Genomic DNA, 13768 nt, shown 5'->3' with positions numbered 1-13768 from the left:
TCAAATTCCAAAGGGCCTTGTGTCCTCTAATGTACAGAACTGATTGTGGGTAAGGTCTAAAATGACGGAATAGTGTACAGTTTCATTTTTTTATTTTAAGATTTTATTTATTTGTTTGTCAGAGAGAGAGAGAGAGAGAGAGAGAGAGCGCAAGCAGGGGGAGGAGGAGGCAGAGGGAGAAGCAGGGTCCCCGCTGCAAAGGGAGCCTGACGTGGGATCATGACCTGAGCCAAAGGCAGACGCTTACCTGACTGAGCCACCCAGGCACCCTGAGAGCACAGTTTTTGACTTCTCAGTCTCCTGACATACATAGGGGAGCCAATAACCTGGTCCGATAAGTCACTGATGATTTAGAGTCACTGACAAAATGACATGGTTGCACGGGTGTTTTAAAAAAAACAATATAAAATCAAATGACATTCCAGACTATAAGGGAAGAAGGATTAGAAGCAAGGGCACTAGCATTTCGGGGCAGGTTTTCCAAAAGAAGGCAGTGACTGGGAGTTTGGGGTGGACGAGCTGTGAAAGTAAGGGGGAGAAGCCGGCTGAGGCAGGGAGACATTGCACCGCAGGGCAGGACTGACCAAACCGGGGCCAACCCAGCATGGAACTCTGGGGTGAATATTGTACCTCTGAGTGTTGTGTGTGGGGACAAGATGGCTGGGCCTTCGTGTCCCCAGAATAAAGTACAGTCACTCTGTGGGCATTTGTCTAGTCAGGAAGGGCAGGTTTTGGGTGAGGCAGCTTTCTGCCCCTGAGGCAGACCCTGAAGGAGCTGTCAGACCCTCAGCCCCCACACCTGGGCCCCACACCTGGGCCCCAAGTCCGACCTTGGAGAGAGGGGTGCTCGTTGCAGTTCCGGGTCCCCTACAGTTCACTCCTTGTTCCATTCAGTTTGCTTTTTCATACATGTTTAGACAGCGTCTCTTCCAGGATTACGGTGAATGCTTCTTCCTGAGGAGAAACTCTGAAAGGGGAGTTAGTAGGATGAGGCACCCCCCGGTGGTGGGGTTGGGTTCTCTCATCATCGCTTACCATTCCTCTGGCTTCAGAGACTAGTCTGATATGACCCAGACCTCCTCTCCAGGGGACCTGAGCCCCTTTGTAAGTGGAGGTTCCTATAGTTTTCCATTTACCGTTACTACTGGGCAAGAGAGTACAAAAGGTGCCGAGTCACCTGTATTAAAAGATAATTTTCTTTTCAGGAAAAAAAAAAAGTCAGGACCCTCAAACAGATACAAAGAGGGATGAGATAAGTGTATACATAGAAAATTCAAGAAAGTCAAAAGAGCACAAGTATATTTGGCACTAAGGGATTTTGGGATGAATTGCGAGTAGGGACAAAATTTTTTAATGCAGTGTGAAATACATCAATTAAAATCACTCCCAGAAGAGACAAAATTTACATATAATTACCTACAATTTACAAAAAGTTGAAAAATTACTTGAAAACAAGGAGCACGACCAGATTCTGATAACCTGGAAACATGTGATATAAATGATGATATAAATGATACCTAGTGTCCGCGGAAACACAAACATTTTTTCTACCCTCGGGTGCCAAATGTAATCTTCCCTGCCCTCAGTGTGTAATAGCGGCCCTTCTGCTTCCTGGTGATCAGGGTCGATGACACTATCAGGAAGGTGATTCCTCTTCCTGCCTGCTGGTGCTTGGACATAGGAAGCCACCAATTCCTGAGCTCATAATTCAGTGGGATTACCAGTCCTGCAGAGCTGAGTTAGGGGGACAGAAAGCAGAAAGTGGATTAACGGACACCGTGTTAAGTGGAGTGGTACTCAGACCCTTGTGTCCTTTTTGTGGGCACAGTACCACCATGTACAGGTTTTTGTTTCAATGCATGTACCGAACCTTGGAGGATGACACCCATACTCCACGTGTTGCCTCTGATGTGGCACTCTGTGTCTTCACTATACCATTTCGGTGCTCTTCCAGGCTGGCAGCTGAGAGATGGGTTCTATGCTATGATAGAGTGAACTCCACGTTCACGAGCTTTCATGGAACCTCTATGCTGTAAAGTTGGTCCTCTGGTTTGAGGTGATAGGATATAGAATCCCATGCCAGTGGATCGAACACTCCACAAACCATATGGTGGTGCTGGTTGAGACTGTGCTGACCCATGACCTGTATATATATCTATTCTTCTGAGAACAAGGAACAGATATCTGAACTTTCCAGAGCAGGAAGAGCCCAAGGTAGTCAAACTGCTACCAAGTGGTCGGTTTGTCTCTTGAGGAAGACCAATCAATATGGTGCTCTACTGGGGACTTGTTGGTGCTGCTATAGGCAGGATAACTTTAGTGGCAGCAGTAGTCAAATTATCTTTGGTAAGTGAGAGTCTTTGCCGTTGGCCCATGAATAGCTTCATCACTGCTTCCACATTTTGTTCATGTTTCTGTTGTGCCAACGCTGGAGTGGCTGGTGATAGAGGTTGGCTGAGGCCAGTGGGCTGAGTCATCTGTCTACTTGATTTAGTTCTTCATCAATGGTGGATGCTCTCTGGGGATTTGAACATATAATACAAAGATTTTCCTCCTTTGAGTCCTCTCCTATAAGTCCATCCATACACCTTCATCCCAGACCCTAATTTTCCTCATCAGCTAGCTGGGCCATTTGCCAATATATTCTAACCTTGGGACACTTCTTTTTTCTGCACCAAGGACACTACTCAAAGCTCTGAATATTGTGAGGATTTTCTCTTATTACTATCTTTTAAGGCCCCTCCCCACCGCCCTTCACCCCGTAGGAGGCTCTCCAACTTCAGCTGGCTCTCACGTATGGAGTCAGCCCATCCATGCAACAACTCCGGTTTTTCCCCTCCTCTTCCAGTTGGACTTACAGGATCCCTCATCCTGCCATAGGTGTGCCCAGGAAGAGGAACCTCTGAGAAATCATGGTAGGTGAGCAGGGGTCTGGGTTACCTGTTCATGCAGGCTGCTTGTACCCTCTCCTCCTGTTGGAGGTCCCACTTCCACTTTATGATGGGTTGTTGCTGGGCTCGTCTCATTGGGTCTTAGAAGACCCTGCATTTAATGGGCGATTTTGGTTACAAAGTACTTGGTGATTCTCTCTACCAGGGCCTCCTAGCAGGTTAGGGGTTGTTTTCCAACAACCTACAATTCCTCACTGCAGATGGCATGGCCTTGCTGCAGAGCCCTGGGGCTTGCCTTGTGATTCTCTCACGGGAACTTGCCACAAACTCCACATGGTGCCTTTCCTCCCCAAGGATACCTCTAATCCCAGGAGGCCTGTCAGATTGTATGGATCTGGACTCCCTGCCTGGTAGCCTGTGCTGGCTGCAGAGTGGTCTTTTCTGCTCCGGGATTCACTTAAAGTTGGCTGCCTTCTCTGTCACGAGATGCATGAGTCAACGATATCTCTAGGTATCGAATATGCTGACTCAAGAACTTGAAGAGGCTGACCAGGCCTGATTCCTTCTTCATAGTGAGGTAAAAGATGCAATAATTTGTCTTTGTTTTGCAGATGTCCTGGTTGCTGGACCTGACTCCTGGCCTTCTGCAAATGTTAGAGTTGTGCAGGTACCTGAATTGTTGTAGGGTTTAGCTCCAGCCCTCTGGAACACACGTGTCTTATAAAGGTCTCCAGCAAGCCAGTCATCTCTTGGTTATCTGACTCAATATGTCACTGATGAAATAGATGAATGTGTTGTTCTGTGGATGTCCAGCTGGCATGGGTATGTTTGAACTTAACATGGCATTGGAGCAAAACTATTAATGTCTATTATTTCCATGGAAATGTGAATTGTTTCTGATCTTTTGTTTTGACTTAAAGAAAAAAGAATGCCAATCAATGGCTGTATACTATACTCTTGAGGTGGTATTGATCTGGTCTAATGAAGATGCCACATCTGGCACTGTGCCGGCAACTGGCGTTATTATACTTGAGATTGTACTAGTTTAGTTACCCTTCCTACTCCATGTGGTTTCTTTAGGGACCAGACTGGTCAAACTAATAAGGACTGAGAGGAGGAGGTAAATAGAATATGGCAATAAATCTCTATTCTCTTTTCCCCACAATATGACTTTACGTTTATTTATACGTGACGGAAGTTAATTTGAGAGAATTCCACTTGGCCCTTTCCAATATGATAGCTCTTATTTTGCAGACCAAGGATGCAAGTGGGGGTTGGGCCAACCACCAAATAGGTCATTCCTATTTGAGTGAGGCCATGGATGCTGAGGATCTCTGTAAACTGGACATTGGTCAGGACTACATTTATTATCTGGCCCTCATAGGACCCACTCTAACATGGGGGCCATGAAGATTCAGATCTTGGGCCATTAATGACAACTCATGACCTATGTCCAACCGTTCTCAAATATCTGGGCATTCCCTTTTTCCTAATGGGTAGTTACCTAATCACTATTATGTATACTTGCCATGATATTGCAGTGTTTTCCCTCCTATGGACCCAGTCATCTCTTTTGACAGCAGTTCTGGGTCTGAAAACTGGCTTGCTCAGGTTAAGAAATCGGGCAAGGGATTATGACTTTTTACTAGGGCAACTGCCCTCAGCTTTGAAGTTGCCCATCATTGACTTCTGCTAGTATAAGCTAAGTAGTACAAGCTGGGTGACTGCCCATCTATTTTGTCTCTAGGGACACTGTTATAGGAATTATCTCATACCTCTCTGTGGTTCTGGCCCTCTTGGCTGCCACTCTGACCTTGCCATCAGGAGAGTAATCGTGACTTCTTGGCTTTGGATGGTTTTAGGTTGCCACCTGGCTCTGTTGTTTGAGTTCTATCACCCCTGTTGCTGCTATCAGCCAACATTGTTCGGTAGAGGCATCTTTATAAAGAGTCACCTCTGAATTTTTGGTGATGCTAGGGAACCTCTGAACCTCAGGACCTTTGTCCATGGTGTTTCCTCTTGCCCTTCCAGCCATAGTATATCCAGCATGACTGCTTCCCTGAGACTTTTAGCTCTATCCTTCACTGTCTGCCAAGGCAGTTCTGGATTTTAACTCTACTCAACTGGGCCATTTTTTAACTCACGTGGGCCATCACTTTTTCCATGCTTCTGGTAGCCATGCTAGTAGCAAGTTTGCACTAATTCCTGGAATCTTTACTATGGAATTAAATTCTGTATCTTGGGGGTGTACTTCCAAGTCAACAACTCTTCTCTATTCAATCTTATATTCTGGCTCCTTTCTTCAGGCATCCTCAGGATCTCCCCCAACTCCTATCAGTACCTGTACTATTTTATGGTCCCTTTAGTGTAGTCTCTATCTTCCCTTAGCTGGGCCAGTGTGGTCCCAGCTGTTATGAGGATCCTGAGTGTGCATGTATTGTCTTGCAGAAGAGAAGTCTCTTTACTGTCTCCTATCATGGAGTAGGATTGGGGAGTTAATGAGGATTATGGGGAAATAGGTCTATAGATTCGGACTTTTCCCAGGAGCTTGTGGAATTAAAATCTTTTGGAAGGGGATCCAATTAGATGTTGTATCTGATGTGTCCAATTTTCCTGATAAGGACCCTGACCTTGCATAACAGATCTGTCTTGGTCGTCTGTCTTTGAAATTCTGCTACTCTATTAAGTCCTGGTTTGGTCTTCTTTCTCTCCTTTCCCCCTTTGATTCCTGCTGTAGGAAATGAGAATGCTGTATGCAACTAAAAAGGCCGTTTCCCATCTGGCTTTCAATTACCTGATACTTGCCCTCAGTGGTTCATTAGCCTTCTGTAGGCATCAGTGACACTTAGAAAAGCCATCCAATCTTATCGTCCTATAGCTACTGTCTCCTCTCTACATGGATATGTCAGTGAAAACAGAGTCCAACTCTCCAAAACACAATTAAACTTATCATTTCATCTAATAATTGCATTTCTGTATGAGTAGGAAAAAATGAGCTGTTATATCATTCCATTAGATGCCTAAGACTCCTAAAGACAAAAGGCCATTTAAGATTATTTTTCAGTTTAGTGAAAAAGTTAAAAAAATGTTTCATCCTTGAAATATGTTTGTCCTAAACTCTTACACACGTTAGTCTTAAGAAGAATCATGTTCAGGAATCCCAAGAAACCCAGAGAGAAAAACATGCAATCACACAAGCCATTCGCCAATGACAAAGGAGTCAGCAAACTGTTGGAAAACAGAGCTTGTAATAATGAAAAAAGGACAGAGTTTGTAACCAATCACTTATTTTCTTTTAAAAACACATAACCACATTAACTTTTTGCTTTATACAACCATCTAGAAACTATAAAACAGTACCACGTTGTGCATTTAACCTACTTATCAAGAAGGGAACTCCACACATTGTAAGAATTCTACCCATATAAGAAGGAAAAAGGAGACAGCTAATAGCATAGTCACAGATACAACATGAGTCCAAGCAAGCATCAATTCTTTGACGTCACCTTTTCCATTTACCAGAGTGGAGAGAGTAAGAAAGAAAGCAAGGGAGAAAAAAAGAGGGAAAGAAGCACCCACAGAGGACTAATCACATTCCATAGTTACTTTTGACAACTATAGCTCAGGGTTTCATAGAATAGTATCATTTGACCAACACAATGTGGTAGGGGGGTGAAGGAAACATGAGTAGAGGGAGAGGATTTGAAAAGACAGATACATTTTACACCCTATTCCCCTCCTAAATAGTCTTCATTGATACAAGCTTCTGTGCTAATCCAGAATATAGCAAGAAATTAATCTTAATGTGATAAAGCTTGAATTCCGCTCTTTTTGCAAATGTGAGTGGATCACAATTTTACTTTACACTTCAAAAGAATAACAATGCCATGATCAATTACAGCATTCTTTCAGGATTCCCCATGATCTTTCTCCCTATTCCCACCATGCTGGTGTTGTTACAGGACAATCAGGGAAATTTGGATAGGAACTTCAGGAAGTTTGGGTAGTGAGATGGAATCCTTGCTCTTTCTTTTAAGTCCACACCTTTCTGGTAGTAAGTCTTCCCTCTGATTTGGGTGGTCCAGAGGAAAGGGCATAGGAAGAACTAAGGTAATGTGGTAGAAGTTTAGTCAAGTAACTGGTTTTGAAGGTATACAAGATGAGACTGTAATTAGCAGACACACTGAATCCAAGGCAAACAATTGGTTATTTGATTGTCCTCCTTAGGTTGATGGCACCATAAACAAACTGAAGGTGGCTTCGATATACTAATAAAATAAACCAAAGGTCTGCTACAAGGAAACATATTTTAGATGAAAATAAGTATAATGATTCTTTTCACTTCAGGGGAAACACTCATCTTGTCCCTCTTACTTCCTCTTCCACTGTAAGTAAGCAAATATATGATGGGAGGTTGTTTTTATGGGGCAACTCAGTATCAGAGTTTTGCCAGTTTCATACAAGAACGGTCATTATGAAGTGTACCAATCAGGAGGCTCATCTCCATTCCCAGGCAAACTACTCATATTGCTTAAATTAAGCTCTTTCCATCTAATGAAATTTTACTTTTTCAAGTGTGGTGAGTAGAGTGTGGTTTAATGCCAGTTAAATTACTGGTCTGTAGCACTGTAGCACCCCAAGTTTCTTAGGGTCTAATATAATCAATTCTATCCCACATTATCACTGTGCTCTGACATTGTATAGATTGCAAGTATAATGCAGAAAGGTTGCTTTTAAGATTTACTATCAAGACTGATTCCTGAAATGTAGAAACGTATTTAAGTAATTTGCAAAATCTCATTTTAACTCTCCTAATCATCATAAGAAATAACATTTAGATGCATTATAAAATGAAATAAGCTGATAAATCTGATTTATTCTTTACCTTTTTCTGAAGTGCTACCATAACTTGTATTGTCTTTACCTAGAAACTACGGATTTTATATGTAATGATGCTGGCTTTATTAGATTTGAGAAAAGTGTGGCAATTTTGTAGTTGAAAAAGCCATAGATTCAACATGATTTTTTTTAATCTGAGAAGCAATCTTAATTTAAAAAATTTAAATATGTTATATAGCAAGAGATACTTATTTTCTGAGAAAGGAAAATTTCATGCAAATTAAGGAGAACTGTATTCTGAAATTTGTTTACCAAACAGTGCAATCACTTTAGAGAATCTTGAGTTTTTGAATAAAATAATGCCATGGATAGGGTTATTTCCTAAATTAGTTTCCTTAGGTTAAGAAGTTTTCCTAGTCATTACTTAGGAAATTGCATTTGGGCATTATGTCCTAAATAATGCAAAGGAATAAAAGAAAATGATGGGAACATAAAGGCAGGGCTCTACCAGCATAACCACTAATGGAGAGACAGAGAGGCAAGACTGATGCCACTGACTTCACACCCTTTTTAACTGCCCTGTTTCTTGCTGCCACAATCCAACATCTTCCCACTCTTCTCTGCTATCTCCACAATCATTTTAATTTCTTCACCTAAATGTCTGTTAATCTGATGCCAGTACAAATCAGTAATAGGTTACTTTTTATTTTTAACTCGCCTTAGTTCACCTCTTAAGAAAGGATGCACTGCTTTCTGTAGTTATGGGCCCAGCACGCTTCCGCTGCGTGACTCTGCTTCTTGCTTTCTGTAGTTATGAATGTACTTTGGTCAGACTACGGTGGAAGGATACCCTATATCAACAACTTACTTCTAGTAAAATCTATTAAAATCTTAAAACTCTCATGCTGAAAACTTTGGGGAGTTGCAGATCCTGGGGGCTAGGCCCCATTTTCCTTAAGAGGCCATACAGGTGACTGATGAGGAGACTGGCATACTTTCACAGCATTGCTTCTGACTCTGAAGCTGAGCAGCTTTCTTAAGTAGAAAAATGAGAGACACTGGAAAAGAAAGTTGCATATGGGTTTTCAACTTCTTTCCATTTTCCATAAAATTACCATTATAACCTAGTTAATGATGACTTAATTTTATCATTTTATTGTCTCTCTGTATGGCATGAAATCATCAATGATTCCATTTTAATGGTATAGGCAGCCTTAAGCATAGGTGCATGTTTGTGAGTAGAAAATAAGCCATTTTTCTTTGTCTTCTGATTTCTCTATACATATCAATGAACTTTATTCATTTAATACTTCCCTTTTATTCCTTTGGGGAGTATTTAAACTGATTCTCAAATAAAATAAAACTAGAATTTCTAAACCTAAAATCAGATGAAGTTTTACCTTTGGTTAGACTGCTACTCCTTTAAAATGACTCTGTAATAATAATTTCCTAAAAGTTCTGAGAGTTTCAGTGTACAGACATCTCCAATAAAGCATTAGGTAGGACACAGCATTGGCAACTGGTAGGGCATTTAAAACTTAGAAGAGAAAAATGCACATTGCCTTTTTTTCAAGGAAGAAAATTTAAATGTATACTCTGTCTCTCAAACTGCTTCCTCTTGATGAGGAAAAATCTGCTTTTCTCTCTACAGCTTCACAAGGCACATAAAGCTGTGTATTTAAATACTTATTTGAGCATCTGTCCTGGTAAGCTGAATGTTACATAAATCTTCTCATTCTTGAACAGACTATGCTAAAAGGATAAACACATCAGAAAAGGAACAAACTCTAACATTGTATTATCTATGAAAAAAATAATACTGATTAGGGTTTAGAATCATAACAGTTGAGGAAAAATCAAATTGGCCATAGGATACACTGAAAGAAAAACACTGGGGAGTTCAAATACCAGAAGTCAACTATAAGATTTTATGTGTGTCATTATATAGTGCCACTAACAGAAAATGAAGTTGACAATTCAGATTGCTCTGGATACACATTAGTACCACCAGTTTTATTTGTATAAGAAATGGCTGGTCCACTGGACTTATCCAACTCAGTAATAATTACTGTTATTTCTTGACAGACCAGTGATATTTCCCCCATAGTTTTAAAGTACAAAAACAAAATAGTTAGAAAAAAAAAATTCCAAGTATAAGTAATGAAACCTTTAATCTATTAAAGGTCACTAAATTATTACCACTGATTATAAATGATTAAACTAAAAAAAAGTAATTAAACTTTTCCTCTTTAGTTTTGGGCCAAAGAACATGCTTGGCAAAACATAAAAAACAACAAAAGCCAAAAATTTGTATGATTTTTTCAGGAAAAAAAATATCTCGCAATTTGGAAAGGGAAAAAACTTTGGAAGCTTGTCAGAATAAAAATGGAATAAACTCCTTTAAAAATGAACTATTTGTCAGTTAATTGATAGAATTTTGGTAGTAACAGTAACTTTAATATAATCTACTAGAATCACAACAGGTGTAAGGAAGACTTGGCAATACATGGTAGAAGAGCTACTGACCATGGGGGTATTGTAAGGGGCAAGTGACCATGTGTTTTCAAGACTAAGTAAGTGATAATAACAGCTGCCCTTCCACTCATTTGTCTCTTTGCCTAAGATTAAGCTGAAAATGGCAGAAGTAATTTACTTTCATGAATCTACTGATGTTGATGTTGGAATCTTCATCTGGACTGCGGGGGGATGGGTGGATTAAAACATATTTCACTTTTTCTGGTATTTATATTAATTTTGTTAGATAATGAAATGCTCGATTTAATGCCAACCACATTCAAGGAAGCAAAATCCTTTAAGGTTTGGGGGCTTATTTGGATGACTTAGGAACGTAGGAAAGAAATTAGACAAAGAAGTAAAAATGGGCAGTGTGCACAGACCGTGAGAGTCTGATAAGGTCTGAGAAACATACCTTTTGTTTACACCAAGTTTAGACCCCCAAAATCTTAAAAGCAGGTTGTTTTTTGTCTCATAGGAGGGAATGAAATCCAATGTTCATTCTTTAAAACTGCTGGGAGAAATGGCTGCCAAGGTCTGTTTTATTCACTTAATGTGACAGTAGAAGGATAATTTGTTCTTTGCTCTCAAAAATATGGTTTCCCCAAAACAGACTTTTAATTTGACCAAATTCTGGCTAAAGCAAGTGAATCCAAAAGAAAAACTATCCAATAAGGTGTAGGGAGTCTCTGAAATAGCTTATCTTCTCATTCAGAGTCAGTAAAGTTTATACTTCCATTACCCTAAATGCTGAAACTTAATAAGGCATAACTTCAGTTGTTATGGTTGGAGTATGGGCAAATATATTCCACATTTGTTCCTTAAAAAAAAAAGTATCAGATCTTTTAAAAAATTTCAACCAGTTACGTAGAAGTATATAGATGCTTTGTTATGAAAGATATGCTCAGGATTCTAAAGCAGCAGCAACTTAAAAAATCAGTAATAAAACTTTGGCTTAAAATTAAAAAAGAAAAGAAAAGAAAAAGTCAAACTGGTGCGAGTCGTCTCATGAAAGAGGTATTGTGGACTAAACCCTCACATGCTGTCCAACATTAGTTTCCCCTGTCTTCTTTCACTGTTACCACCTTCACTGCACAGGAGTTATAGCATTCTTTTATGGTTAAGTTTCATAAATAATGAGAAAACTATATGCAACAAATACATCATATTTCCCGCCCACCCAGCCACCCACCCCAAAATAAGAAAAGTTACATCAAATTAAAAAGTAGCTTCATGAATGAAGGTACTGCTCTAAGTTGCACTTTCCCTGCAAGTGCGGCCAGTGCATTTGCGCTGGGTATGAAGGAAAGGAAAGAATTCTCCACATAAACTGACAAAAAATTTAAAAATCAATGTCCGGTTTCAACCAGTCAAAACCGGGCCCAGCGGAAGCCGAGGTATCTCGGTACCGTCCTATCAGAGGGTCCTTGCAATGCCTGTTCTTCCATCCTGATAGGTATCTGTGTCCTTGTGATTGTAAACAATCCATAAGATACTATGTTTTTGTTCCTTAAAATGTCCTCTGATTGGCAAAATGAAGTAAATATTTGTTTTAAAAATAGAAAATGAAAATTAAACCAGAAGAAAAGAAAAGAAACACAGTGAGCTTGTCTGGAGTCCATAGGATCCGATCGGGAAGAGCTCGGAAATGTGTTATGTGTCTTCTCCTGTTTTCGGCTGGAAAGGTACTAGAGGTTGCGTTGGTCGAGGAAAGAATTGTAGAGTAGGAAAACCAAAGATGTTAATCTAGACTTCAGAGGATTCAAGTGTTAGCTTCATCATCTGTGTCTTCTATCAATACCTTAGTGTCACGAGCCTTGGATCTAGTGGAATAAGGGGGAAAAAAGCACTTAGTCCATTATTAAAATACAAGCATGTTAACGGTATTAGGTACATATCCCATCTTATCACCACTAAAAATACATCATAAATGGGAATTATATATTGCACCAGATGGACTATTCCTGGAGGTTCATTCTCAATTTTGGGTATTACTGGAAAAACATTAAGAAACTAGACTGCAACCACAAGAAAGTGACAAGAAAAATGGCCAGACATGCATAGCAGAGAAAGAAGCAATCTAGAAGAACTGAGTTTGATCAGCCATAAAGCATAACGAAATCTTGCCATTTGCAACAATATGGATAGACTTTGAGAGTAAAATGCTAAGTGAAGTAAGTCAGAGAAAGACAAATATCATATGATCCTACTCACATGTGGAATTTAAGAAACAAAACAAGTGAACAAAAAAAGGAGAAAAAAAAGAAACAAAAAATTCAGACTCTTACATACACAGAATAAGCTACTGATTGCCAGAGGGGACACGGGTGGGAAGATGGGGGGAAATAAGAGTACACTTATTGTGATGAATGCTCTGTAATACGCAGAAATAGTGAATCATATTGTATACCTAAAACTAATAAAACACTGTATGTTAATTTACTTGAGTAAAAAAAGAAGATCTGAGTTTGAGTACTAATTGTATGATGTAACTTTTTGACTGTTATTATTTTCATCTCTATAAGGCAGGAATAATAATACCCATTTCACATAACAGTACTCTTACCTCATGGAGACAGTATCAATATCAAGTGAGAAAATGGATATAAAAAGCATAAGTATGAGATAAATATGAGGAATTATGATGAGCAGTGATAGAAATACTGCCATTTGAGGTGCACATGAAACTAGGTGAGTAAACCAGCAGAAGATAAGACCTAAGGAGAGGCAGGACAGTTGTCTTCAAAAGTTGACAGGGTATGATGCAGAAGAGGGAGGAGACTAAGACATGGTAGCCCAACTAGGAGCAACTGGTTAAAGTTACAGAGAAGCACGTTTCAGCCTAACGTAAGCTAGCCACCATAATGACCATCCAACAATAAAACTAGGTGCCCCATCTAGTTATAAACTTCATTATCACCGACAATTTCCAGTCAGCATAAGATGGCCATCTAATCAGGAGGCAATGGGAGACACTCCTGTACTAGATGAGAAATAGGATTTGATAATATTAAAATAATCTGCATTTCATAAGCCCTATGAGGTACAAGTGGTCCTTTGTGAATTAGGTGTCATTATTTCCACTTGACAGAGGTAGAAACTGACATTTAGCAAGGTAAAGGATGTGCTAAAGGCTGCGGGAGACACAGAGTGAGTACTCAAATTCCAAACTTCTTATTTTAGATTTCCTGCTCTCTCCATTGCACATAACCTGTTCCATTGTTCTAAACATCTTCTTCTGGTTGCAGTCTACTATCTCAGTGTTTTTCCACTTCACTCCTGGAATTGAACATAATAGTTTAGTGCCCAAAAGCTTCCCTGGTTCTGAAGCAGAAATAGTGTATGTTTAGATTGCCCTCTGCTGGTGACAGACAAGGATAATGCTCAATGACACAACTACCTCCTCCCACCCGCTGCACTTACTTGTTCACCCCACCATCCCTCCCAGACCCTCCTCCTGCTTCTTCAAACTCTGTGACCTTACTACAACAGTCTCATGCTTTGTTTTGATGTTCTTCCCAATG

The 13768-nt window shown here is 40.0% G+C and overlaps 1 protein-coding gene across 1 annotated transcript in view; it reads right to left on the bottom strand.

The window, feature by feature from the left end:
• Positions 1 to 6120: 6120 nt before the first annotated feature.
• Positions 6121 to 13768, bottom strand: part of XPR1 (xenotropic and polytropic retrovirus receptor 1) — a 255791-nt gene continuing 248143 nt past the window's right edge. Inside the window, exon 15 of the mRNA XM_059146831.1 lies at positions 6121 to 12067. Within this exon, the coding sequence (XP_059002814.1) occupies positions 12007 to 12067 (61 nt within the window). The 3' untranslated portion in view covers positions 6121 to 12006. The remainder of the gene's footprint in view (positions 12068 to 13768) is intronic.

Source organism: Mustela lutreola, chromosome 14, assembly GCF_030435805.1.
Source record: "Mustela lutreola isolate mMusLut2 chromosome 14, mMusLut2.pri, whole genome shotgun sequence".
Taxonomy (NCBI): domain Eukaryota; kingdom Metazoa; phylum Chordata; class Mammalia; order Carnivora; family Mustelidae; genus Mustela; species Mustela lutreola.
This window is presented reverse-complemented; position numbering and strand designations above follow the sequence as displayed.